Below are 26,538 nucleotides of genomic sequence, written 5' to 3' on the forward strand. Positions count from 1 at the left end.
ATTACGGCCCGATACTGTGCAGTGGGGCCGGTAGACGAAGTTGCCGAGTGTCCCCTATATGACACTCGGCAACTATTCTTTTCGTCGAGTGTCAGCTAGAAAACACTCGGCAAAATAAATTAATATTTCATGCTCCCCCGTCCTCCTTCATAGCGTGTTCTACTAAATTTGTTACGATGAAATTTAAAAATACCTTGTCAAATTCACTCAACAATGCATATTTGATTTTTCTACGAATATTAATCTATTATTTCATGCAATTATAGCTCAAATTCAATTTATATCAATTAAAATTCTATAATTGCAGTTAATAAATTAAAATTATGAAATAGATCCGAAAAATTACCAAAATTTGACGTGAACCAATCTATGTTGTCTATTGCCTATACAAAAACTTTTGAAGGCAAACCTCAATTCAACTGTCACTTTGACTTCAAATCTTATCGGATCCTTCTCAACGCTATGATTCTTCTTCGGAGATGCTTCGGTTTGTAAAGATCGTACGTGATAAATTGTGCGAAACCTTCTCAATTTTTTCCACAGTCTCCACGTATGATATCATGAGATTTTAACAAATCTCGTGATTTTCAGACTTTGTTTGCTTTTTTTAGAATTTAAAAACCATTCGGCCACACGTTCGTGGTCGTGTTTCCTGAACAAAATGTTCAAAAATTCTTTTCATTTCCTGAGTAAGGCCCCAAAATAGACTCAATAACATGAATATGATTTCTCCACTCAATTTATTCCATTATTTGAATCACTTTCAGTTCAAATTTGACTTAAACCGAAAAATTCCTCTAAATGCAATAAATTAATTAAATATAGCAAACAGATCGAGAAATATGCCAAATTTTAACATGTAGTACCACATGTTGTATGTGGAGAGTAGAAAAAGTTTGGAGGGCAGGAGAGGAAAAAATTATTATTTTGCCGAGTGCTAATAAAAAACACTCGGCAACATCATTTTGCCGAGTGTAAAAAAACAACACTCAACAAAAATATCAGTTTGCCGAGTGTCAATAAAAAACATTCGGAAAACATTGGCTTTGCCGAGTGTCTTTAACGGACACTCGGTAAAGTTATAACGGCAGGGCGGCGCACCCAACGGCCGTCACATGGCCGCCGCACGCCCAGCGCACGTGCATCTACTTTGCCGAGTGTTTCGTTGTAGTTTACCAAGTGTTTTTTATTAGACACTTGGTAAAGTTGGTTTTTGCCGAGTGCTATAGGTTTACCGAGTGTTGCATTAAAAACACTCGGTAAATCGGATGTTTGCCGAGTGCCCAATGTAATGCACTCGGCAAACCGTCAGGCACTCGGCAATTCTACTGTTTCCGGTAATGACAGTTGTGCAATAGGGATGGAGCCAGCGAGGGGCAGCACATGCCTTAGTAAATATATATAGTGCTATTAAAATTTGGAGGTTGAAAAGGAGAACACTGGGAATGTTTTTATAGGTGTTAGTGTGGGTTTGTGGTTGTATAGCTGTCTGTATTTTTTTAAAAGAAAAACAAGACAAGATACGGATAAATATTTGCACTTACGATGAACCGGATAACTAGGACAGCTTGAAGATCGTACAGAACCGCACGGACAATCTAGCAGTTGCTGTAACAATTTTTCCATGCATAACTAGTCGAACACTTGAGGACTCCTCTTATCTAGTGACAGAAATCAAACAAAAATGTCACTCCTCGATGAATTATTCACCGCCAATTGTTAGAAACATCGCCGTAGAAAAAAGAAGGTGACGATGGCAGTGCTAACTGCCAAGGCCGGCCTCGATCAGTGTATTAGGAGCAGGCAATGGAAGACGACACGGGCTTGAAGCCGAACTGGCCAGACGGCGAGGCGTAGGAGAACTTGACGACGCACTCGGAGCCGATGCCGATGGGGCGCCCGCCGTTGAGGGTGCAGAGCTTGCCGTCGCCGTCGACGCTGAGAACGCCCGCCGGGTCGACCGCCACGGAGGAGCTGAACCCACCGCACGCCAGCCTGACGTTCGCCTGCGTGCAGATGCACCGGTTCTCCACCGTCACCGCGTAGACGTTGGCCTTCGATGGCACCTTGGTCTGCGTCACGGCGAGGTCTGAAAGGCTGCAGTAACCTGCGTTTCCTGCTCGCTCAAACAAAAAGGATTACATGAGAGAGGGTCAATGAGGGGTAGCGAAAGAGAGAGCCGCTGTTTGGGGAAGAAGAGGATATACCTGGGTTGCAAAGGCTGAACAGCAGCAGCAAGAACGCGGTGTTCTTCGTCATCAGCAAGGTCTCCATTTGTGCTCTTTCTCTGTGGTTTCTGTGCGGAATCTATCTTAGCCACCTATTTATACATCAGCTGCCAACGTGGTTTCAGAATACACGAAGATCTCGGAACTGCAGCACTACTGGATTCAGGTTGTTCGCCGAGTGCATGAGGCACTCGGCAAAGGACAGATTGTACTGCGACACTCGGCAAAGAACACACGGCAAAAAATTGATCGGCAAAGCCCTCTTTGTCGAGTGTCTTTTATCGGGCACTCTGCAAAGGCTTTGCCGAGTGCCCCGGGGACACTTGGCAAAGAAAAACAACCATCACGGCGCCAGTCCCGTTGACGGTCACTTTGCCGAGTGCCAACCCGGCAGGCACTCGGCAAAGATTTTTTATTTTTTTTAAAAAAATTTCTTTGCCGAGTACCAACCCTTCAAGCATTCGGCAAAGAGTTTTTATTTTTATTTTTTACAAAATTTCTTTGCCGAGTGCCAACCTTCAGGCACTCGGCAAAGTTTTTTTATATTTTTTTAAAATTTCTTTGCCGAGTGCCCCCTATCCGGCACTCGGCAAAGTTTGATTTTTTTTAATTTCTTTGCCGAGTGCCCTCTGCCTGGCACTCGGCAAAGTTTATTTTTTTTTAAAAAAATTCCTTTGCCGAGTGCCCTAAGTCCGGCACTCGGCAAAGTTTGAATTTTTTTTTTAAAATTTCTTTGCCGAGTGCCCTTTGTCCGGCACTCGGCAAAGTTTGATTTTTTTTAAAAATTTCTTTGACGAGTGCCCTCTGTCCGGCACTCGGCAAAGTTTGAATTTTTTTTTAAATTTCTTTGCCGAGTGCCATGGTCACAGCACTCGGCAAAGCTGGAAAAATAGTTTTCTGGACACCAATTTTTCTAGCTTTGCCGAGTGCTGTGACCATTGCACTCGGCAAAGGGGTCCTTTGCCGAGTGCAACACTCGGCAAAGTGACCCAAAACTGCAATTTTTTTTTACATTCCATCATGACAAATAAATTCATACAAACATATATCACATATACATCTCATTCATCACATATATATCTCATCCATCACATATATATCTCATCCATCCACACATCTATCCGCACATATCACATCCATCACAATATATATCACATATATAATAATAAGTGCTCAAGTCAATCCAAATAAATACACAAGTCCATCAAAGTCCACAAGTGCATCACAAGTATATCACAAAGTGAACAACAAATGAAAAAAATACAACGTGCACTCATCTCGGCCAAGGCGATTGTGGTGAAGGCCCAGCTCCATCATACGGAGGTGCATGAGGTGAATTATTCGAACCACCATCAGATGGAGACTGCACAAAGGAGAAAAGATTGCATGTGAGACAAGATTATTTGGATAGTTAATCTAGAAAGGTAGAGGCCATACAAGCAAAGCACAAGCGAAAGTAAAAAACTTTCATACTCACAGGAGTAGCTGTAGCTGCAGGACGCGGAGGTGGAGGTGAAATCAACAGCCCAGGTGGCAGAGAGAAGCCCACACGTTGCCCAAGTCCTTATTGGAACTCCGTAATGTCCGTTAGCCTCTGCGCCTGGGCCTGCCGCTCGGCCCGCTCAGCCTCCAGCCAGACTGCCATCCTCTGCTGTCCAGCCTCCAGCTCCTGACGTTGCCTCATTTCTTGTTCCAGCCGGGCCTACAATATTTCACTCTAATGTTTCAGTAATGCAAAGTTAATTAAGGTGTGTAAAGATCAATGTATGACGAGTAAAATAGGAATAACCTCGAGTGCGTCGACCCGGTGCTGTGCAGCGGTCGGCCGTGTGCGAATGGCCGGGCTCTCGCTTGTGCTCCGTGCTCAGATCTGGGAGAGAGAGAGGGAGTAGAGGCCGTGTTGATGACGCCGTGGCCAAGCCAGAACCGCCCATGCTTCTTGCCTTGCCCCGCCCTCATGACGGCCTCTCCATCGAAGTCCTGCGTGCTCAGATCGTGGTCTGACCCATAGAGCGACCTCGCCACCTCAGTGTACTCACTGATGCGGGAGTGGACGCTTGGGTTCGTGTATGCCTCGGGCGGGTCCTCCAGGTTGAAGGAGACGTCGGACGTCGCCTTGCCCTTGTGGGCCATACACCATGCTTGGAAGTCCGAGCAAGCCTGGCCACTATGTGACGCCGACTGGGAGAAAGACAACACGATGATTAGAAATAGGCAGAACTGAGCGTCACAATAGATAAATGAATTCGCGTACCCATGCTTGTTTATATCCGGCGAGGTTGCGGCTGCCTTGATAGTGTGCTGGACCTTGCATCTACAAACGACGGTCCTGGGCATCCCTGTGCATCTTGAGGTACTCCTCCGTGAACCACCTGTCCACCATCATCGCTCAGCACTCAGGATATGCTTGGCACCACCAGGGAATCATCTACACATCATCAAGTATTGGACATATAAGAAGATCAAATTAGACCAACTTAATCTCAAAACGAATCAATATTGATGTTCTTCATTTACCTCAAGGTACTGCTCCTGGGTCAGCTGCATCTCTCTTACGTCTTTCTTGGTTTTCCTCTCTCCAAGCTTCGACCCGTAGTAGGTTACGATGGCCTGGATGCGCACCTCGTGATGCATGTCAGAGACGAGTTTTTTACAGGCTTTGGTAGTCACCTGCTCCGCCCTGGCCTCAAATCCCTCCTCGCATCTGTAATAAGTCTGCATACAAAAGCGATGTATCCATTCATTATTTCAAGAAAAGTCTACAATGTTGTGCGAGGGAGACTTACCCAAAGCTCTGCCTTCACCCGCGCCGCCTTGTTGGGGTACTCTGCATCGGTGGCGACAGCATAGTGGTCAAACGAGTAGGCCAGCTCCGTCTTCGATGCATACGTGACAATGCCTGGGGAAGTGTTGCTTGCATAGAAGACCTAGGTTGCCGTTGTCTAGCCGTGTGTTACCACCCGACACAACCACCCAGTTCCTACACAAGTGATTAAGAAAAATTATTAGTTTTTTTTCATCATATCATATGAAGTAGTGGTGATAACATATAAAGTTACTTACTTTTGCCCTTCGGGGCGAATCACTGGGCGTTGGTGAGGAAGCGGAACATGTGGAAGGCTCATGGGACCTCACAAGTAGACACTCGAAGAGGAGTTGGAGGAAGCGGAACCCGTGCCTGCCGCCTCCAACTCGTCGTCCTCGTGCGGGCCCTCCTCGTCCGTCTGCTGAACCAGCGCATCGTTCGACTCGTCCACGGGCGCCACCTCCTCCGGCTCCTCCTCACGCGGCGTGGGAGGAGACGGCCCCCTCCTGCGTCTAGCAGTCCTCCTCCTGTCCGATCCCTCCGCCGATCCCTCCGCCTCCTCCTACAGCCGGCGTTGTCTTTGGTATATCGAGTTCACGGACCTATGACGGTCACCCGCCATCTTTGTTCAATCACCTGCAACAAAAAAAACAAGACATAATTAGAAATAGGTGAAGAAATGAACAAAACATAATTACAAAAAACATAGTAATATATGTATTAGAAATATTTGCAAAAATGAACAAAACATAATTACAAAAAACATAGTATTACATGTATTAGAAATAATCTTCATGATTGAGATTAGCTGGATCATAGGTCTCATCATCACTATCAACATTGTCCAACTCATCAACACTATCCGAACGAGGAATGTTGTCTTCATTGTCATTGCCTAAACGTAATCGCTCAAGCATTTGTATGTCCCTCAGATTTCGCACCTCATCTCCAGCGTCCTCGTCATAATCCCTTTCATTGTCTACTTCCATTCCTATCTCTTTGGTTAAGTCTATGTCAAACCTTCCTTGTAGTCCCTCTTCTTGATAGAACTCTCCATCATATGTGTTTAGGTTGAAGTTGTAATCTTCATCGTTTGGGACAGGTAGTTTACCATGTGGCGATACCTTGTGCACAATAGACCAACCCTTAAGATGCTCGGCGTCTTTGCACGCGTATGACGTATAATAAACCTGGATGGCCTATTGAGCCACAATGTAGACATCTTTATTGGATAGACGGAATCCTATCGAATCTCGACTAGCCCAAGCTTAGGGGTCCGTCTGGTTACTCCAGGATGAAACCAGTGGCATTTGAATATAACAGGAGTAAGAGGTTTGGAACCATAGAATGATAGTTCATAGATTTCTTCAATTCTTCCATAATAGTCGAGTCCATCAGTGCTAGACGTAACAACTCCGCTGTTTGTGGTTTTCGATTGGACCGACTCTGCTCGTAGCTTGCTGTGTGAAAATGATATCCATTCACGTCATAACCGGTAAATGACTTGACCCTAACGGCACAGCCGTTTGCAACCTGTCTTAGCTCGTCACTTATAGACGCATCAGTTTGGGCTTTCTGTTTCAAGACAAAATCGGCCTTAGGCCTTCTCCAGGTCTTACCACGACTAGGAGGCTGCATCTCTTGATTTGGTCTATCGCACAATGTTGCTAGGTCCACTCTAGCCTTAGGGTAGTCCTTAGAATTTTCAGTGTCCATGAGTGTTGCCCAAAGTGCCTCGGCGACATTCTTTTCAGTGTGCATTACATCAATGTTATGTGGCAGAAGAAGGTCATCGAAATAGGGGAGCCTCGTCATGCCCGAGATATGAGTCCACATATGTTGCTCACCATATCCCACAAAACCACCTTCATTAGGCACGAGAGCATCTATCTGAGCATGAACCTCGGCACCAGTCATCATCCGCGGTGCAGGGTTTGTCACTTTGACACCTTTCGTAAAGTTCTTGATGTCTTGTCTGAATGGATGGTCAAGAGGTAGGAATTGATGATGTCTGTCGAACGACGAATACTTGCCACCCTTCTGCAACCAAATGAACCTCACACCTTCCTTGCATATTGGGCATGGGAACTTCCCATGAACACACCAGGCGTAGAATATCCCATACGCCAGGAAGTCATGCAGGGAGTAGTGGTACCAAACGTGCATTTTGAAGGTTGTCTTTGTAGCTCGATCGTATGTCCATACCCCTTCGTCCCAAGGACGGACCAATTCATCAAACCCGGGCTCCATAAACACACCCATATTACTCCCTGGGTATCCAGGAATTATCAATAACAAGAATACGTTATGTCATTGAAAGGAGACACCAGGGGGAGATTAAGGGGGATAACGAAGACGGGCCAACATGTGTATGGGGCAGCCATCATTCTATAAGGATTGAAGCCATCTGTTGTCAGCGCGACACGTACATTACGAGCCTCATCTGCTTTGTCACGATGTTTGTCATTAAAGCGGATCCAAGCTTCACCAACGGATGGATGCACCATCTTGTCAGGATTGTACCATTTGCCATTTTTATGCCATGTCATCTGTTTCGCGGATTCCTCCGTCATGTATAGCCATTGGATCCTCAGTAGAAACGGAAGGTACCATAGGATTTTCACAGGGATCGTAAGTTACCTCTTCTGGCCATCATCAGAGTCTACCTCTAGGTACTTGGAGGATTTACACTTTGGACAGAACTTTGCATGCTCGTGTTCTTTCCTAAACAGGACGCACCCCTTCGGACAAGCATGTATCTTCTCATACGGCATCTTAAGTGCTCGAAGGAGTTTCTGTGACTCGTACATGCTCTTTGGCAGAATGTGGCCCTCCGAAAGCAGGGTGCCAATCACGGCCAACATCTTATCGAAGCTAGGTCGACTCAAGTTTAACTCGGACTTCAACCCCATTAAGCGTCCAATGGCATCCAATTGAGACACCGTTGACCGATCGTGAAGGGGTTTCTGTGCCGAGTCCATCATGTCATAGGACTTTAACCCCATCAGTCTGATATCACATGTAGAGATGTCCTGGTTTGTAAGCATCGTACGTGACAACGTGCACGAAATCTTCTGAAATTTTTATCATAGCCTGCACATATGATATCACGACATCTCAACAAGTTTCATGATTTCCGGACTTCGTTTGCTTTTTATAGAATTTAAAAACACTTCGCACGTAAGTTTGCGGTCATGTTTCGTGAACAAGATGTCCGAAATTTTGGGTCCGTTCCTGGATACGGCCTCACACTACACTCAGTAACATGAATATCATTTTTTGAATCATTAAATTTTATTATTCGTACCACGTGCAGTTCAAAATTATATTTTTCGAAAAAATTCAAGTAAATGAAATAAAGTAACTAAATATATCAAAAAGCCATAAAAAATCCCCAAATTCTAACTAGGAGTTCCTGGTGCTTTAAAAGGGCTGCACAAAAAATTTGGAGGCAAAAAAAAAACTTTGCCGAGTGCCGGGGCATGGCACTCGGCAAAGGAGTCTTTGCTGAGTGCCACGAATAAGGCACTCGGCAAAGAAGGCTCTGTTTTTTTTAAAATTTTTTCTCTTTGCCGTCTTCACAGGGCACTCGGCAAAGACATATAAAAAAATTAAATCTTTGTCGAGTGCCGTGCCAGGGGCACTCGACAAAGTATTTAAAAAAAAATTAAAAAAAATCTTTGCCGAGTGCCGTGCTAGGGGCACTCGGCAAAGTATTTTTCAAAAAAAAATTTGTCGAGTACCAGATCTGGGACACTCGGCAAAGAAATTTAAAAAAAATAAATAAATCTTTGCCGAGTGCCTAATAGCAGGCACTCGGCAAAGAAGGACGCGGCGGAACACTGTTACGTGGGTCATCCTATGCCGAGTGCTGCGCTTTTGCCGAGAGTCTGGCACTCGGCAATGAAGTCCTTTGCCGAGTGCCCGGCACTCGGCAAAGAACTTTTTGCCGAGTGCAATTCTTTGCCGAGTGCCCGATTTTTGACACGCAAAGAATTTTGCACTCGGCAAAGTCTCTGTTTTCAGTAGTGCAGGGAATTAGTAAGCAATCAAATCGCGTATTTAATTACCCAAAATTGAGGTTATGCATGTAGAAACCTCCTTGCAGTATTTAGATACCTCTCGATCGAGGGAGATGTTAATATGGAACAGAAGGATATACGTTCCATGTTATTCTCCAAGATATCAGCGTGCAGATCTATGATTTGTGTCAGTAAAGGAAAGCTTGAAAAGGGCAGAATCCATTGCCGCAACCTACGAGAGAGCAGTTTAATTTTTGTCCAGCAATTTTATTTTCATGTACTAGGTAGCATGTCCGTGCGTTGCTACGGGATAGTTAATATTTTGTACTTAAAAACGCACGGCTCGCACGATAAGATAACAATACTGTAAAAATTGAATACCAACGTTAAAGTGATATTTAATCGAAAAAACAAAGTTTATGAAATTAACACAGTCATGGAGAGCGTGGCGTCACAGGTTCACAAACTCTACTGTATAGACATTGTTCTTGAAATGTAAATCTAACATGTACGGATGATTTTCCAGTTGGCATGTAGTGAGTATACAACATCTCCGTGTAGAGTCTGATAAACCATTTAAAAATACCTAGGAACAGCAACATATATGGCGTTTGTGAAATAATATTTGTACAATATAAATTGAATGAAAAAAATGCATTGTATGCGTCAGTAATATTCTATTACCTTGCCTATGGCGTTAGAACCTCTTTAAATACAATATTCTTCGTGAAAGTTCCCTCCACTATTGGGGTCTTCTTATCCTTATCTTTTTTATTTAATACATTTTTTTCCCTCGGCATTCTTTTTAGTATTTTTCTTCTCCATCTTTTTGGCCTCCTCCTCCTGTGCACCTGCAAGAGGCGGGAGGGCAAGGATCTTAATATTCGTTCTTGACGTGGCTCTAGACATCGCAATGTATAACTAACCATGAGAGAACACCAGTGTGGGCAGGTACACACCCACATTCGGGATAGTTTGGCCATGTGACTTGTTGACCATCATGGCAAAGCTCAGCTTGATAGGAAACTGCTTCCTCTTAAATGGAACGGGAACATCTCATCATCAGATGGACATAGCGGTATTCGAGGAAGGAATACCCGCTTCCCAGCATGCTACCTCACCACGATTTCCGCGTCAACTGTATTTCTTTGGAACTCCACACCACCAGCCTTGTACTGTTGCATAGCCCATTGGCAGGGTCAATATTCCTAAGCAATATGACAGAGCTTGAGCTTCAAGACGTGTGGAGGCAGCCTATTGGGGGTCAGACTGTTAAGGAACTCCGATAGATAGTAGTTATGTGGATCATCTACCACGGAGTCAAAACTGTGATACACTGTCTCGCCGCCCTGGAACATATCAATCATTTTCATATTGATCATGTCCACCCAATCGTTCCGTGTAGATAAAATCGCTCTGGTAGTGATGTAGTCTTTGTCCGCCATGTTTGCATTTAGATCTAGAAAGATGGTGTCGATCAATCTATGAAGATCTTTCTCGGCATCGCCAGAGTACGGGACACAGATCTCGTCTGGAATACGTACATCACCATCTCTGTTAACCTCTTTCGTTCCACCACCAATATGCAACAGTCTGCAAACCACGGGTCACTCTGAGCCCTCATGTTGCGGACGAGCTTTAGGTGGCGCATGAATTCCCAAAGATATACGACCTTCGTAGAGAAGCACCGACTATTTGAGCCATGGATCCTTTCCGCACAACAGGAAGGACCTGTCTGAAATCCCCACCAAGGACAACGGTCTTCCCACCAAATGGTAGGTCTGACCGGCCCATTATATCCTGTAGGCTGTTGTCTAGTGCTTCCACATTTTGCCTCTTTGTCATAGATGCCTCGTCCCAAATTATGAGAGCTGCTTGCTGCAGCAACTTGGCAGTACCACTCTGTTTCTTAAAGCTACAGCAACCACCCTCTTCAAGAGTGAGGGGTATCTTGAAACACGAGTGGGTCGTCCTCCCACCTGGCATTATGGACGCTGCGACTCCAGATGTAGTTGTAGCCATGGCAAGTTTGTCCTGGTTACGTAGTTTTGCGAGAAGTGCCCTATACAAAAAGGTCTTTCCCCTCCCGCTAGGTCCATCCACAAAGATCAGCCTGCCTTGTTTGTTGTAGGCAGACCTTTGCTCGGCGTTGAGTGAGTCGCACAATACCACATATTCGGGATTCTGCTCGATGCTAGCTTCCTCAAATATCTCACGAGGAATATGGCTGGTATTGTCGTATGTGTGATCAATATCTAGAAGAGGAAATGACCTTATGTCCTTCCCCATATACTGCAGCATGTTTCTAATGTCTATCAAAACCATCTGTTGCACCAAATTTGGGGATGGATTATTGCGGCTGTAGTCCTCTGACATTGCATCATAGTGTTTTTTCCACAACCGCATCACATCATTCGGCTCGCAGAATACCAATATTGTTGCAAATAACCTTCGTAGGGAAGAAGGCATCTGGAAGAAAGTAGCTTCAGTTAGAGATTCATCCAGTGTATTGTCTTCTTCGATTAGAGCCCTCCTTTCTGCACCTTCACAGAACGAAGGTAGGAGTACACCGTCAACAGTCCTGAGGTGTTTGTATGAGGTAGCACCAACAACATTGTTTAAGAGAACACACAGAAAGTAGCGTTCTCCCTCAGCAGGATGAGCCGAGATGACTCGGCCAACTTGGAAAATTTAGTTTTTTCCTTTTCTGCCAGAATTTACCATCAGACTGCCAGGTAAAATGATCAACAGAAGCATTGCAATGCATCTATACTACACCAAACAGGCTGGATTTGTATTTTTGGTTAGGTGAAATGAACAGTCTTAACAACAACACTGAAATAACCTCCAACAGTCTGATGCCTTACCCATGTTATCCCAGTGAAACCAGGCCTGAGTATTGACATGAATCTAACCATAACCCCCACGGAAAATTAGATTAGGCATCAATTCAACAGAAAATTATCTACACAACAGCAAAAGCAAGGCATAAATTGGAAGCCAGCAGGAATTAAAAATAATGGATCCCTGTCATCGTAGAAAAGATCTTAAAATAAAATAACAAGAATATCAGACAATTGGGTCTCAAAAGAAAATACAGGACGGATCTATTTAGTACTATGATTTATATATACTTAGGAGTTCCCTCTGCATCTCCATGTTAGAGAAATCATATATTGCAGATGGTTAAATTGGGGCACTACTAACATATGAGACAATTGGGTCTCAAAAGTATAGCAATCCTTGGCCTGCTTCCCATTCAAAAATACACCAGCAATGGAACAAGTACCATTGGTGGAATGTATTTGTGTTGAATGAGGGCTGAATTAGTTTCCCAAACACTGATAAAACACCAGCCGGGGCAAGGTGATTTCTAACTACTGAAAGGAGCATGGTAATGCTCAGTGCACCAATGCATTGCATAACCTAGTGATTTCTATCTGATGACAAATGTAGCACGGTCACAGATATGCTTAATTTTTCCTCTCGAACACACGAGCATTATTAAAATAGAGCATGATTAATCTATCACCCATTGAAGGAAAGAACTTGCAGTGGGTTCTGGGTTATATTTATTTTGACGAGCTCCTGAAATGAGGATTGGTCCAGCCTGTAGATACTGACTATGTATAATAATCAAGTGTTGTCATGTATTGTTCATGACGTGGATTATTGGGACACCATAACAGGGCTTCCTAATGATAAGGTTCATCTACTATCTGTCCGGTTTGCAGATCACATCCGAAGAGAAGGGGTGACATACCTGTTGGCGCTCGTCGCCGTTGATCGGTAACCGTCCAGCGGCGGCGCGCGTCCGGGTTGACGAAGCAGTAGCGGTTCGGCGGCGTCAGCAGGGCAGTTCGTAGAGGCGGCGGAGCGTCAGGCGGCGTCAAGGCGTCCGGAGGTGTCACTGCGTCAGCGGGGCAGTTCGTGGAGGCGGTCGAGCGTCAGGCGGCGTCACTGCACCAGCGCCCAGCGGGACAGTTCATGGAGGCGACGTCGCGTAGGGCGGCGACAGCCCGTCCGACGGCGGCGTCGCATCCGGATTGACGAAGGCAGTTTCTTTTCCACGAGCTTTTTTTTCACGGGCGCGAGATTTTTTTTTTTTTTGGAAAAGGATGTGTGTCTGCCGCGATTTAGGAGACAAGAGGGTGAGGGATCTAGGAAGGTGGAACAGGAGGTGTCATGATTCCGTGGAGCCGGGCGAGAATTTTTTCCGAGGATCACGATTGCACGTTCTCCTGGTCGTTGTTTTCATAGTTTGTTTCCTTCCTTTTGAAACTACGGGAGCGAGGTTGTTTCCTTCACAATGAACGGACGTAGGAGCGATGGGTGCGGGATCGCAACAGGCAGAACGATGGGCCCATGTTGAAATGTCGCACTAAAATGGTGTTCACTCTTTAGTCTTTTTGTTCGTGAAAGATATGTAACGCATAGTCTAGCAAGAAAACTCAGTTCTTCAGATGGTTCAGCATGCATCACTCTACCTTGGTTAGGTACCACATGCCGGACACACACGTACGCTCTCTCTCTTCTAGTCAGAATGAGCACTAAAAAGATCTTTTGTACCACAAAATTACCATCATCTGCGGGTTGATTAATGCAGAGAAAATGCAATAGTGAACCCACACGCACCCACTTTTTGCACTTCATTTTTTGAAAAAAAAAATGCCTGCTCTTCGGGGTTCTTGCTTGTGTTTTTACACCTATTTTGAAGTCTAATTATATGTTTGCCCTCCTTTATTTAACATCGTACTTTTTCTCCTCAATTGAAGTTAGAGTTTACCGCTGCCCCGTTTAGAGAAGTTATCGGTGTCAGCTAAAAAATACTAGTTTATGCATGTGAATTTGCCTCTAAATTTTTTTCAGGACTATGTGATTTTAACCTCTATTTTGACATCAAATATTTGGACAGCATTGTTGAAAGGATTTTTCATAGTAAAATTTGCACATATTTCAAACTTTAACAAGTTCGATTGCGGAAGCATGGACTGTTATGATAATGTTAGGGTTAGTAACGTCATTTATTTTTTTAATTTATTCGGCCCTCATCGTGGTACAATAATAAATAAGCGCTAACCTTCAAATCATGGGAAGCACACTAATCTCCCTTTGATTTACAATGAGGGAAAAGCAATTGACTACAAAATAATTTTAAGAGAAAACCATATTGATTTATCAGGTTAGCCAAAAAGTGGGTCTGTCTTAAAGAATACATAGTTGTTTTTATAGGAAATGGATTCGCCTCTGAAAATAAGAACCATTTACAGAGATGGATCTCACACGAGACCCTCCTCTAAATAGGCCGCTCAAGCTCTTGCCACCAACCCTAGAAACCGATGCCCAATCCAAATTTCAATATCACAGCCACCTCTCTCTTCCACCGCTTAGGAGTTCGGGCTAGATATCACCCTGTTTGGACTTAGAGATAAAGGAGGCTTTCTTTAATTGCACCTAGGGTAGTACTTTGAGAGGCTCAAGGAGAAATCACAATTTAAGCTTAACAGCAATGTTTCGCTGTCACACCCCAAAATTTCTGATTTTAGGTTGTACATAGAAAACACTAAATAAAATTAATTATTTTAATATTTGGATAAAATTTACCAAGTTTAGTTTGAGGTAGTGCAAATTTAGTTATAGGAAAAATGTGAATTTTCAAAGTTTTCTAATTTTGATGGGCGTTTGGATGATGCGATGTTTGCTTGTTGCTTCTTTATGTGTTGAGAGTGAGCAAAGTCTTTAAAATGTGTTAGTAGGTCGATTTTCCTTCTCCGGCATGCCTTTATCTTTTTCTACAATCAAATTCTTTGTTTCTCGGCTCAAGTTTTCGTTCGAAGCTTCCTAAAATCTTTTCTTTGTAATGTAAATCACTCCTTTCAGTTCCTCGTTCGTCAATCAATCTCTACAAACTTCTCGAAAAATTTTCCAGCTTTTTCTGGAACTTGTTCCTACTTATCTGTGAGCATAATTTGATTTTACATGCTCCAAATTATCTTATCATGGGCTCCAAATACTTTATTTGGGTTCCTCATGTTCCATAATGTCTATGGGAATTTTCCCTCAATTTTTAGGGCTTTCGGAGTATGTTTCACGGCTTAAATAATAATTCTAGACTTTTCTGGAATTATTTTATCCACGAAATTAATTAATTCCGAAAATAATAAATCTCTCATTTTTTCCAACGCTCAAAGCCCATGTGCAATAATCCTAATATATCCTAAAGGCCCATGCATTTTTTTTTACTAATGGGCTTGAATGATTATTTAGGCCCATTAGTGCAGGTGGATGGTGTAATATCAATTAGTACCGTGTTGCTAGTTGACGTGGAGGTGCGGAATTTTTCTCCCTATATATTAGTACTAACTCCTTGGGCAAAGCACATTAAAACTATCGTAAGGGGGCCTCTAGTTTGAGAAATCCCTCTTATAGTAAATTAGATTTTTCTCGTCCTTCTATCGCCGTCGCCGTCGCCGCCGCACTGCCCAGCCCGGCGCTGTGCTGCTTCCGTCCGGCCAGCTGCACAGCAGAAGCATGCAAGCCGCGTCATGCAGGCCTGGAAAGCCATGTACGGTATGGGCTTTAATATTTTACCTATAATCAATTACATGTACTGTATGATCGTTTTGATCAAATGATTAGCTATCGGCGTACGTATCCACTGGCCAAGCACTGCAGTCCACATAAACCCTTTGCTCCCTGCTGTCATCTTGGTCTCATCCGTCAACGCTAGAAAATACTAACGATCCATGTCTCATATATGAACAATAATATCAACCGGCCGCTGTAACCACCTTAAATGCAGATCACGTATGTGACCCGCCCAAGGATGATCGCAGTACGTACCTGCTCCTCTTTGAAGTCTCTGTTTACCATGTTAACCCAATCCATAGATCATATTGGCGTAGTCTGATTACGGTTTAGCGGAGACGTTCTTCATCCCATATGATTATGTCTTCATAATTAAATATTAATTTGATTAACCTATATGTATCTAGTTTTCTATTCTATAGGAGTTACACTACGGTATTTCATGTACAAAAATGTTAAATATGATTAATTGCTACATGAATATGTTTTCTTTATTTATAATTTGATTAGTTAGACCACGTTGTTTTCTTTATTTATAATTTGATTAGTTAAACCACGTTGCATATATTAAAAAAATAGGTGTTCTCACATGCTACTTTATTTTGTAAGGTTACGGTTTAATTTGCTTAATTTATACTACAATATTTATGAATAAAATATGATTAGGTTTAACTTGGTTTCTGAAGGAAATACAATTGACTAACCTGTGTTGTCATTCATGACTTTTCTTAATTAAAATAAACCAAACCTGTAGTTGTTTCTTCACTTTTATAATATAATTAAATCTTTCAATAGTCATTTGTTTTTAGCCGTTAGCTCCGTTTTTTGCGTCTCTTGCGTTCTTGTGACCGTAACCACGAGCTCCCTCCTAGTACGTTGTTTTAAAGCTTTTGCTATGATTGGTGTATTGTTCTTAGTTTACTTTGCTTGCTTGCTTGTATGTTTCTTTATGCTTGGTGTTTGCCACGAGTAGAAGAGAACCGTACGTAAGCAGTGGAGATCAGAAGTTGAGTGCACGAAGCTGCAAAATGGAAGATAAAGTTGAAGCTTCTCTGAGCAAGTTGCTTTGGGTATAAAGCAAGTTTAAGGTAAGTATAGCATGAGATTTTTCTTGTTGTCCTATACACCTTTAATCATTTAATTCATACTGCATGTGTCTACCTTAACTACCACTAAGGATATCCTAGTCTTTTATATTTGTACCTTGATTCCTATGGGGTATTGTATTGGGTAGCTTTGCTAGTGCTCAACTGCAACCATGATCTTGTAACTTGACTAATGGTATATGCAATAAACATTAAAATATGATTTTAGCAACATGGAAACAGGAGGCTGGAGTGTTTAGCTACTTTCTAAATGCTTCAGATTCCTCTCCCTAAGGACTTATCTGTAAGTGATCATCCGGTACTTACAGTACAACCATGAGAACTACATGGCTCTGGTCTTAGTCTAGTACCTTGCTCTTTCTAGTTTATAGCAGTTTATCGAAAGGGCAAGAGGGGCATACCAGGCTAGGTATGGGCCTCATCCCCAGGGTGTGTACTATGCTACGTGTATCAGTGGCACTTTTGGAGATGACTCCATAACACTTGGTAGATGGAATCCTTAGCGGTTGCTCCGTATTAGAACGACTGGGGAAAAGCTTCGTAGTGTACCCTGCCTGCTCACCTTGGAAGTGTTTTGGAAGTTATAAACCCGGGCATATGGGTAACACGACTCATGGTGAAAGTGTACAACCTCTGCAGAGTGTAAAATTGGTATATCAGCCGTGCTCACGGTCATGAGCGGCCTTGAAACCCTTACAGAATAGATGATGAACACTGATGATACTGATGATAAAGATGCTCATTAATGATTACTGTTTATGCTATTCATTATTCATGTTTACCTGATCATGTGTTTACATGGGCTAGTGATAAACTTGTTGCTACTCAATTGCTAAAATTGTGACAATTAAAAGCTAACCGCAGTTAAACCAGTGTCAGTCTTTTGAGCCTCATGAACCCCATGTTATATTTGCTGAGTACGACATGTGCTCACCCTTGCTATTTCCCCACACCCCCAGACTCTAGTAAAAGTTGCTCAGAAGATTGGTAAAGACAACGAAGGAGTTCTCAGGATACTATCAGAAGTGTTTGGCATACGTAGCCCCCAGTCAGCCGTCCTTGTGAAGAATGGAGCCTAAAGATTAGCTACCGTTCCGCGATACTCTGATGTAAGTATTAAATATGAGTATGTTTCATTATATAATAAAGCATTGTCTCTTGATACTATTGTAATTTGTCGCTATATGTGTGATTTGACTTCTTGGACACACATATAGTTAGTACTCAGTTTTGTCTTTAAAACTGGGTGTGACAGATTAGTATCAGAGCGATGTTGACTATAGGACGTATGCCAAGTTAGCACTGGTCGCCTTCTAAAAATTATTTTTCTACAAAACTACTTTCTCATCTCCTTGACTCATTGAATTGATTATTTCTCATCCTTGCCCTATTATCTACTCTCCTTGATAGCTTCCTTTGAGCTATTGCTTCTTATCTCCTTGATTTTTTTTCTCTTTGGTTTACAAAAGTTTTCTGATCTCACCTTATTCAAATTTGCGATGGCCTTTCATCATAATCCACTCCTTAGGATGCCTGCCATTGCTACAGAAGCACGTGTAGTTTCGATGTTGTGATGCATGCTTGTCTTGTTTGGTGTGTTGCTTGTTTGTCATCCCTATCATTGTGATCCAAAGGAAGGCCCCGAAGACTACACCAACACAAGGATCTACATATGGAATATTTAGAGTTTAGCAAAACTCTTGTTAAGTGGGGTAGCATCCTCTACAAAGCATCGTTGACCTTTATCTTCCTTGCTATCCTGTGCAACTCCCAAATCCACTTTATCATGCAAGTTCATTCCTTCATCTCATGAATTCCCGAATCAAGGAAGTGTGGAGGCGTAAAGATCTTCTTTATCTTTCTCCCTAGTCTCTCCGAATCTCGGGACGAGATTCCTGTTAAGTGGGGTAGTTTGTCACACCCCAAAATTTATGATTTTGGGTTATGCATAGAAACCACTAAATAAAATAAATTATTTTAATATTTGGATAAAATTTACCAAGTTTAGTTTGAGCTAGCGCAAATTTAGTTATAGAAAAAATGTGAATTTTCTAAGTTTTCTAATTTTGATGGGCGTTTGGATGATGTGATGTTTGCTTGTTGCTTCTTTATGTGTTGAGAGTGAGCAAATGCTTTAAAATGTGTTAGTAGGTCGATTTTCCTTCTCCGGCACACCTTTATCCTTTTCTACAATCAAATTCTTTGTTTCTCAGCTCAAGTTTTCGTTCGGAGCTTCCTAAAATCTTCTCTTTGTAACGTAAATCACTCCTTTCAGTTTCTCGTCCGTCAATCAATCTCTACAAACTTCTCAGGAATTTTTCTAGCTTTTTCTAGAACTTGTTCCTACTTGTCTGTGAGCATAATTTAATTTTTAGATGCTCCAAATTATCTTATCATGGGCTTCAAATACTTTATTTGGGTTCCTCATGTTCCATAATGTCTATGGGAATTTTCCCTGAATTTTTAGGGCTTTCGGAGTATGTTTCGCAGCTTAAATAATAATTCTAGACTTTTTTAGAATTATTTTATCAATGAAATTAATTAATTCCGAAAATAATAAATCTCTCATTTTTCCCAACGCTCAAAGCCTATGTGCAATAATCCTAATAAATCCTAAAGGCCCATGCATTTATTTACTAATGGGCTTGAATGATTATTTAGGCCCATTAGTACAGGTGGATGGTGCAACGTCAATTAGTACCGTATCGCTAATTGACGTGGAGGTGCGGAGTTTTTCTTCCTATATATTTGTACCAACCCCTTAGGTAAAGCACACCAAAACTATCGTAAGAGAGCCCCTAGTTTGATAAATCCCTTGTATAATAAATTAGATTTTTCTCATCTTCTCTCGCTATCGCTATCGCCGCCGCCGCGCTGCCGTCCGGCCAGCTGCACAGCAGAAGCATGCAAGTCGCGTCATGCAGGCCTGGAAAGCCATGTACGGTATGGGCTTTAATATTTTGCCTATAATCAATTCCTTGTACTGTATGGTCGTTTTGTTCAAATGATTAGCTATCGACGTACGTATCCACTGGCCAAGCACTGCAGTCCACTGAAACCCTTTGCTCCCTGATGTCATCTTGGTCTCATCCGTCAACGCCAGAAAATACTAACAATCCATGTCTCATATATGAACAATAATCATTAACCGGCCGCCGTTACCACCGTAAATGCAGATCACGTATGTGACCCGCCCAAGGATGATCGCAGTACGTACCTGCTCCTCTTTGAAGTCTCTGTTTTCCATGTTAACCCAATCCATAGATCATATTGGCGTGGTCTGATTACGGTTTAGCAGAGACGTTCTTCATGCCATATGATTATGTCTTCATAATTAAATATTAATTTGATTAACCTATATGCATCTAGTTTTCTATTCTAAAAGCAATATAGGTGTTACACTACGGTATTTCATGTACAAAAATGTTAAATATGATTAATTGCTACATGAATATGTTTTCTTTATTTATAATTTGATTAGTTAGACCACGTTGTTTTCTTTATTTATAATTTGATTAGTTAAACCACATTGCATATATTAAAAAAATAGGTGTTCTCACATGCTACTTTATTTTGTAAGGTTACGGTTTAATTTGCTTAATTTATACTACAACATTTATGAATAAAATATGATTAGGTTTAACTTGGTTTCTGAAGGAAATACAAATTGACTAACCTGTGTTGTCATTCATATGACTTTTCTTAATTAAAATAAACTAAACCTGTAGTTGTTTCTTCACTTTTATAATATAATTAAATCTTTCAATAGTCATTTGTTTTTAGCCGTTACCTTCGTTTTTTTGCGTCTCTTGCGTTCTTGTGATCGTAACCACGAGCTCCCTCCTAGTACGTTGTTTTAAAGCTTTTGCTATGATTGGTTTATTGTTCTTAGTTTACTTTGCTTGCTTGCTTGTATGTTTCTTTATGCTTGGTGTTTGCCACGAGTAGAAGAGAACCGTACGTAAGCAGTGGAGATCAGAAGTTGAGTGCACGAAGCTGCAGAAGCTGCAGAATGGAAGATAAAGTTGAAGCTTCTCTGAGCAAGTTGCTTTGGGTGTGAAACAAGTTTAAGGCAAGTATAGCATGGGATTTTTCTTGTTGTCCTATACACCTTTAATCATTTAATTCATACTGCATGTGTCTACCTTGACTACCATTAAGGATATCCTAGTCTTTTGTACTTGTACCTTGATTCCTATGGGGTATTGCATTGGGTAGCTTTGCTAGTGCTCAACTACAACTATGATCTTGTAACTTGACTAATGGTATATGCAATAAACATTAAAATATGACTTTTTAGCAACTTGGAAACAGGGGGCTGGAGTGTTTAGCTACTTTCTAAATGCTTTAGATTCTTCTCCCTAAGGACTTATCTGTAAGTGATCATCCGGGACTTACAGTTCAACCATGAGAACTACATGGCTCTAGTCTTAGTCTAGTACCTTGCTCTTTCTCGTTTGTAGCAGTTTACCAAAAGGGCAAGAGGGGTATACTAGGCTAGGTATGGGCCTCATCCCCTGGGTATGTACTATGCTACGTGTATTAGTGGCACTTTTGGAGATGACTCCATAACACTTGGTAGATGGAATCCTTAGCGGCTGCTCCTTATTAGAACGACTGGGGAAAAGCTTCGTAGTGTACCCTGCCTGCTCACCTTGGAAGTGTTTTGGATGTTATAAACCCGGGCATATATGGGTAACACGACTCATGGTGAAAGTGTACAACCTCTGCAAAGTGTAAAACTGGTATATCAGCCGTGCTCACGGTCATGAGCGGCCTTGGAACCCTTACGAAATAGATGATGAACACTGATGATAAAGATGCTCATTAATGATTACTGTTTATGCTATTCATTATTCATGTTTACCTGATCATGTGTTTACATGGGCTGGTGATAAACTTGTTGCTACCCAATTGCTAAAATTATGACAATTAAAAGCTAATCGCAGTTAAACCAGTGTCAGCCTTTTGAGCCTCATGAACCCAGTGTTATATTTGTTGAGTATGACATGTGCTCACCCTTGCTATTTCCCCACACCCCCAGACTCTAGTAAAAGTTGCTCAGAAGATTGGTAAAGACAACGAAGGAGTTCTCAGGATACTATCAGAAGTGTTTGGCATACGTAGTCCCCAGTTAGCCGTCCCTGTGAAGAATGGAGCCTAAAGATTAGCTACCGTTCCGCGATACTCTGATGTAAGTATTAAATATGAGTATGTTTCGTTATATAATAAAGCATTGTCTCTTGATACTATTATAATTTGTCGCTATATGTGTGATTTAACTTCCTGGATACACATATAGTTAGTACTCAGTTTTGTCTTTAAAACTAGGTGTGACATTCGCAAATTTTTATTAACGGCGTTTTTGGGTTGTAACATGAGACATGACGAGCTAGGCAAGCGGGGACCATGGAGTCAGCAAACTAGGTAAAAGACATTATGCCCGCTAGATATACTCGGAATGTAGTAGCTAGAGTAGGGTATCCTATAATCTTAAGAGCGACCATTTGGCTTCTCTAACTATAAGTTAAATACGGTGTTAGTAACCGTTGAAAACAGAGAAAAAAAATGTGATGTTTACTTGTTCCTTCCTACCATTTTAATTTTCTAATTCTTTCCTATTGAGAGCGTTGGATCTCCAAACCCACTGCAACCGCCGAAGGTTTGGGAGAGAACTTGCCTCCCAACATAGACCATGAGGTTACATAAGTCATGTTTAGGTGGACTAAAATAAGTTACTAGTTGCTATAAAACGCCCAGATGGTTTCATCTTATATAGTCTAACTTATCACCATTTTGGAGGCTACCTCTTGCTAACATAGTAATCAACCATGCATGTTAATTTTAGTATAGATAGAAAATCAATCCTTACAATGATTTAGGATCCTAAATAATTGTAAGGATTGATTTTCTAGCTAGACTAAAATTAAAAGCATCCAAACAAGGCCTCCTAAATCATCGTAAGAATTGATTTTCTAGCAAGACTAAAATTAAAGGCATCCAAATAAGGCCTTAATTGCTCTTACATAGAATAAACTTTTCCATAAATCACTCCCTTATTAATACACTCAATTAATAGAATTATCCCGTTACATATATATCCTGGCGAGAGAATACTTAAATCAGGAAACAAATTCAAATAGGTTGGAATGGATCTTGCATGCATTCTCCCTTGTTGAATGAGAATGCCACAAATTTGGAATAAATTTTTGAGACATAATAATTGCGTATTCAATCCATGCTTCCACATAGATATATCTTCACTTATATTTTGAAAATCAAAATCGATATCCTCGCATTGATGAGCAGTCTATAAAGTTGGACCTGACCAAGAGATGACGACAAACTACGCAAGATAAGGCAAGTTCTGCTGAGAAGATAGCTAGCTAGGACAAATGGAGGGTAATTTGATGCAAAAATTCTTCGCGTTCATGTTACTGTTCTGCCTTTGCAATCCAGGTAGATGGTCTTCCCTACATGCATTTCTGTCTGCTATTAGCCTATCACTCGCTCTGTCCCATGAGCCTGGAAGGACAAAAAATGACGACAAGAGGAGGGTGAATGAGAGCCGTAAATTTCTTTCGAAACTTTTTGACCACTGTCCTAAACTCATTGCCAAACACACAAACCAAACATCGTGATGTCCACGACCCAAATGATTGGGTGGATGCTCCCTAGGAACACAGCGGGACACCATAAAGCCAACGTAACAGACGAAAAACCAATTGGAGCTCAAACGAAGAAATCGCGGAAGAAACAGCATGCTAGCAACTCACACCGGACCTGTCTAGGAATTGCACCGGACATGTCCAGTAAGCATGACCTCAGAAAACCTACTGATATGGGCACAGTCAGCAAATATCGAACACCTCCGGTACGCTGAACAGCACAGAGTGACATTGGAAGAAAAATCGAAAACCCTAGCAAATAGTGTCCAAAAAATATGAAATTTTAACCACAGCTTCAAGACACCTTGAGGTAGGTCTCCACCAAATTTTAGCTCCAAACTCAAAAGTTTAACCTACCGTGTCTGGTATTTACAAGCAGTTCTCGAGAAAAATCGATTCAACACCCAAAACTCGATCAAATCAACTCGGAATGACCTGAAACTTTGCAGGGAGGATTACCACAGAGATGGTAGGCTACTCCTAGAAAACCATCGCCTAAGACAAAGCCAATCAACGGGAAAACAACAAATAGTTTTTCAACCCTAGAACTTGATTCGTCCCGATCTATGAACTCGTGAAGACTTAGATGAAATCCTTCGGTGGAAGAGATGAACTCACCTCCTAGTCCATCTCAGATAAAAAAAAGTCAAAACACTCTCAAAATGACGAATCAAGCCAAGAAAGAAAAGGGGAAAACAAGAACGCGATTCACAAAAGCACCTCACAAATCGAATCCCAGAGGACACGAGGAGGTTAGGGCCTCTATTCCCAACCAAAATCACAGGGTCAATTACACCGGGACACTAGTTCATCGGTGGACCTCTTGAGAAGAACCTAGAGAGGGGGAAAACCTAAGGAGATGGAATGAAATGGCAAGAGGTGAGGGAGATTGGTGCTCCCCGATCCTTATTTATCAGGGCTATTACACAATCCCAAACACGCCCCTAGATATTTTGAATCGAACCACTTAAACCGAGGGTGTTATGGTTCAATCCGAGATAATCCTCATCCGACGGCCACCGCGTCCTTCATGAGATAGCTTCGCCTCAACGTGAACTCCTTGATGTTGCCATGTGCCATCCATTCCGCCTTAGAACCGTCACCCGGTGGTTTTGAGGTTCAACCCACCAAACCGCCGCGAGTAACGTACTCCATACGCGTCCCGTGCCACTCGACGCGTGTCACCACCGTCTTCGACTGTCCGGGCGCCAAGTCTTCCAGAGCCTCCGCTCAACTTGCACGTCCGCCGTCTTGACTCAGTCAACACGGTCACTCCCATGTACACTTGCGCTTGTCGATGTCCCCAGATGTCAGCTACCGCGGCTGGTCACCCGGCCTCCTGGTCCCTCAATCCAAGCCTCACATCCGTCCTTCACCGCTCCCGGTCCATCGGCACGGCACGTCGCTACTTGACCTTCACCTCGCCGTCGACCACCGCCTCCGAGCTCCATACCTGTGCAGCACAAGCCAAAAGACGTGTTGCAACTCATGCCATGATTAATTCACAAACTCAACCCAAGATGCGAATCATGTTGACAATCACTCATCACAAATCCGAACCAAAAGAGCATGTATCATCGTCCCATTTATTTGCGTGAGCAGGAAATGCACAGAATAGCAAGCTGACAGATCTCGCCGTCACTCAGACCGCGGTGCCGTCTAGGGTCAAAGGCTACACGAATTACACGGTGGCTGTGGAGAACCGGTGCATCTGCACGCAGGCAAGCGTCAAGCTGTCCTGCCGCGGATTGAGCTCCTCGATGGGTGTCAACCCGGGCGTGCTCAGCGTGGATGGCGACGGCCAGCGCTGTACTCTCAAAAGCGGCAGCCCCATCGCCAAGGGTGCCAGCTATGCCGTAAGGTCTCCTACTCTACGAGATTCCAGATCAGCTTGCGGCCCGTGTCATCCACAATCTCCTGCTCCTAGTTTCAGCCCTGGACGTTACAGCTTTAATTACTGTTAGTGGCCTTTTGGTTCCCTATAGAGTTGAATTAGTTTCCATGAATCAGATTCTGGATATTGATTTATCCAGAATTGAATCAGCTGGAAACTGATTCATTTCCATTATGCTTGTTTTTTTTGGCCATTATGTTTGTTTGTGTGCAAACATAATTGAACTCCTGGAATTAAAATCAAAATATTGTTTGGCTAACTTGGATCAAGAATTGAGCCCAGTTTATGCAGTTGGGGTCCATCTCCATAAACAGCAGAGTATTTGTCAGAATATATGAGGCACATAAACAACCCTTTTAAGTTAAAACACGTAATAATCAAAATTTAAACCAATACATCAGTGAAGTGATAGGTAGAAGCACACGTACACGATACAAGAGCCAAACAGCACATGTTGATTACACATACTAATTAAAACCATTCGATAAGAGACACATGACTGACTAGGTAGATGCAGTACTTAATAATATGCTTAGAAGTAGTACTCTAATCACTTCTTAAGCAGCTTTAGTAGCCACCGCTTTCTCCTTTGAACCGGTAGGGCTATCATAGACTCAAACTTATGGGCATCAGAGGTGAGGATGTCATTAAGGTCAAGCTCAATATCAGAGTAAGGCCTTGTTTGATCCCATGTACTAAAGTTTAGCCACTAAACTTTAGACCACTTTAGCTATTAAGGTTCCAAAGAGGAGGTCTAAAGTGTTGACTAAAGTTTAGACCACCTCACAAAAACTTTAGACCACATAAGTGAGGTAGAGTGGTCTAAAGTTTTAATCCTTTTTTTTGGAGAACGTGCTTAGGCGTGTATTTCATTAAGAGATGTTGGAAAAAGGAGTATAACAACGATCTGCCCTTAGGGCGAGCGGCGAGCAGACCAGGGCGTTAACGCACCTGGAAAAACAAAATGCGTTAGGAGCTGGAAAGGCCTATTACATAAGCTAGATTTTGCGACAAGAGCAAGTCCTGCGAGCTTGATGAGTCGTTCCGGGCGAGGAGCAGCGCCAACATGCTGAAAGTTAACGCCAGCGGCGCCAAAGTTTTAATGCTCAACTTTAGGCAACTTAAGTTTAGACCAGAGAATTCAAATAGAACCTCCTATATTGCTGCAAGTTCTTCAGATGAAAGGGAAGCTTTGGTACATCGCCCTTGAGAACTGCAGCAAACAT

At 42.4% G+C, this 26,538-nt stretch overlaps 1 protein-coding gene and 1 pseudogene across 1 annotated transcript; one reads left to right on the forward strand and one right to left on the reverse strand.

Annotated features, from left to right (window-relative positions):
• Window positions 1-1,793: 1,793 nt before the first annotated feature.
• LOC136480239 (uncharacterized) lies at window positions 1,794-2,274 on the reverse strand. The gene is made up of 2 exons (XM_066477843.1): window positions 2,208-2,274; window positions 1,794-2,116 (listed from the first exon to the last, which is right to left on the reverse strand). Exons 1-2 carry the CDS (start codon window positions 2,272-2,274, stop codon window positions 1,794-1,796), a joined length of 390 nt encoding a protein of 129 aa, XP_066333940.1.
• A 20,871-nt stretch (window positions 2,275-23,145) lies between these two features.
• On the forward strand, window positions 23,146-25,345 carry LOC136484389 (uncharacterized; annotated as a pseudogene).
• The last annotated feature ends 1,193 nt before the right edge of the window (window positions 25,346-26,538 follow it).

The sequence above is a fragment of the Miscanthus floridulus genome, chromosome 9, assembly GCF_019320115.1.
Source record: "Miscanthus floridulus cultivar M001 chromosome 9, ASM1932011v1, whole genome shotgun sequence".
Lineage (NCBI taxonomy): Eukaryota > Viridiplantae > Streptophyta > Magnoliopsida > Poales > Poaceae > Miscanthus > Miscanthus floridulus.

Bases quoted from the DNA above. Each gene is read 5' to 3' on its own strand.
- LOC136480239 (XM_066477843.1), bottom strand. From the start codon at position 2,274: ATGGAGACCTTGCTGATGACGAAGAACACCGCGTTCTTGCTGCTGCTG. The intron at 2,117-2,207 runs GTATATCCTCTT...TTGAGCGAGCAG, and splicing joins GTTCAGCCTTTGCAACCCAG to GAAACGCAGGTTACTGCAGC.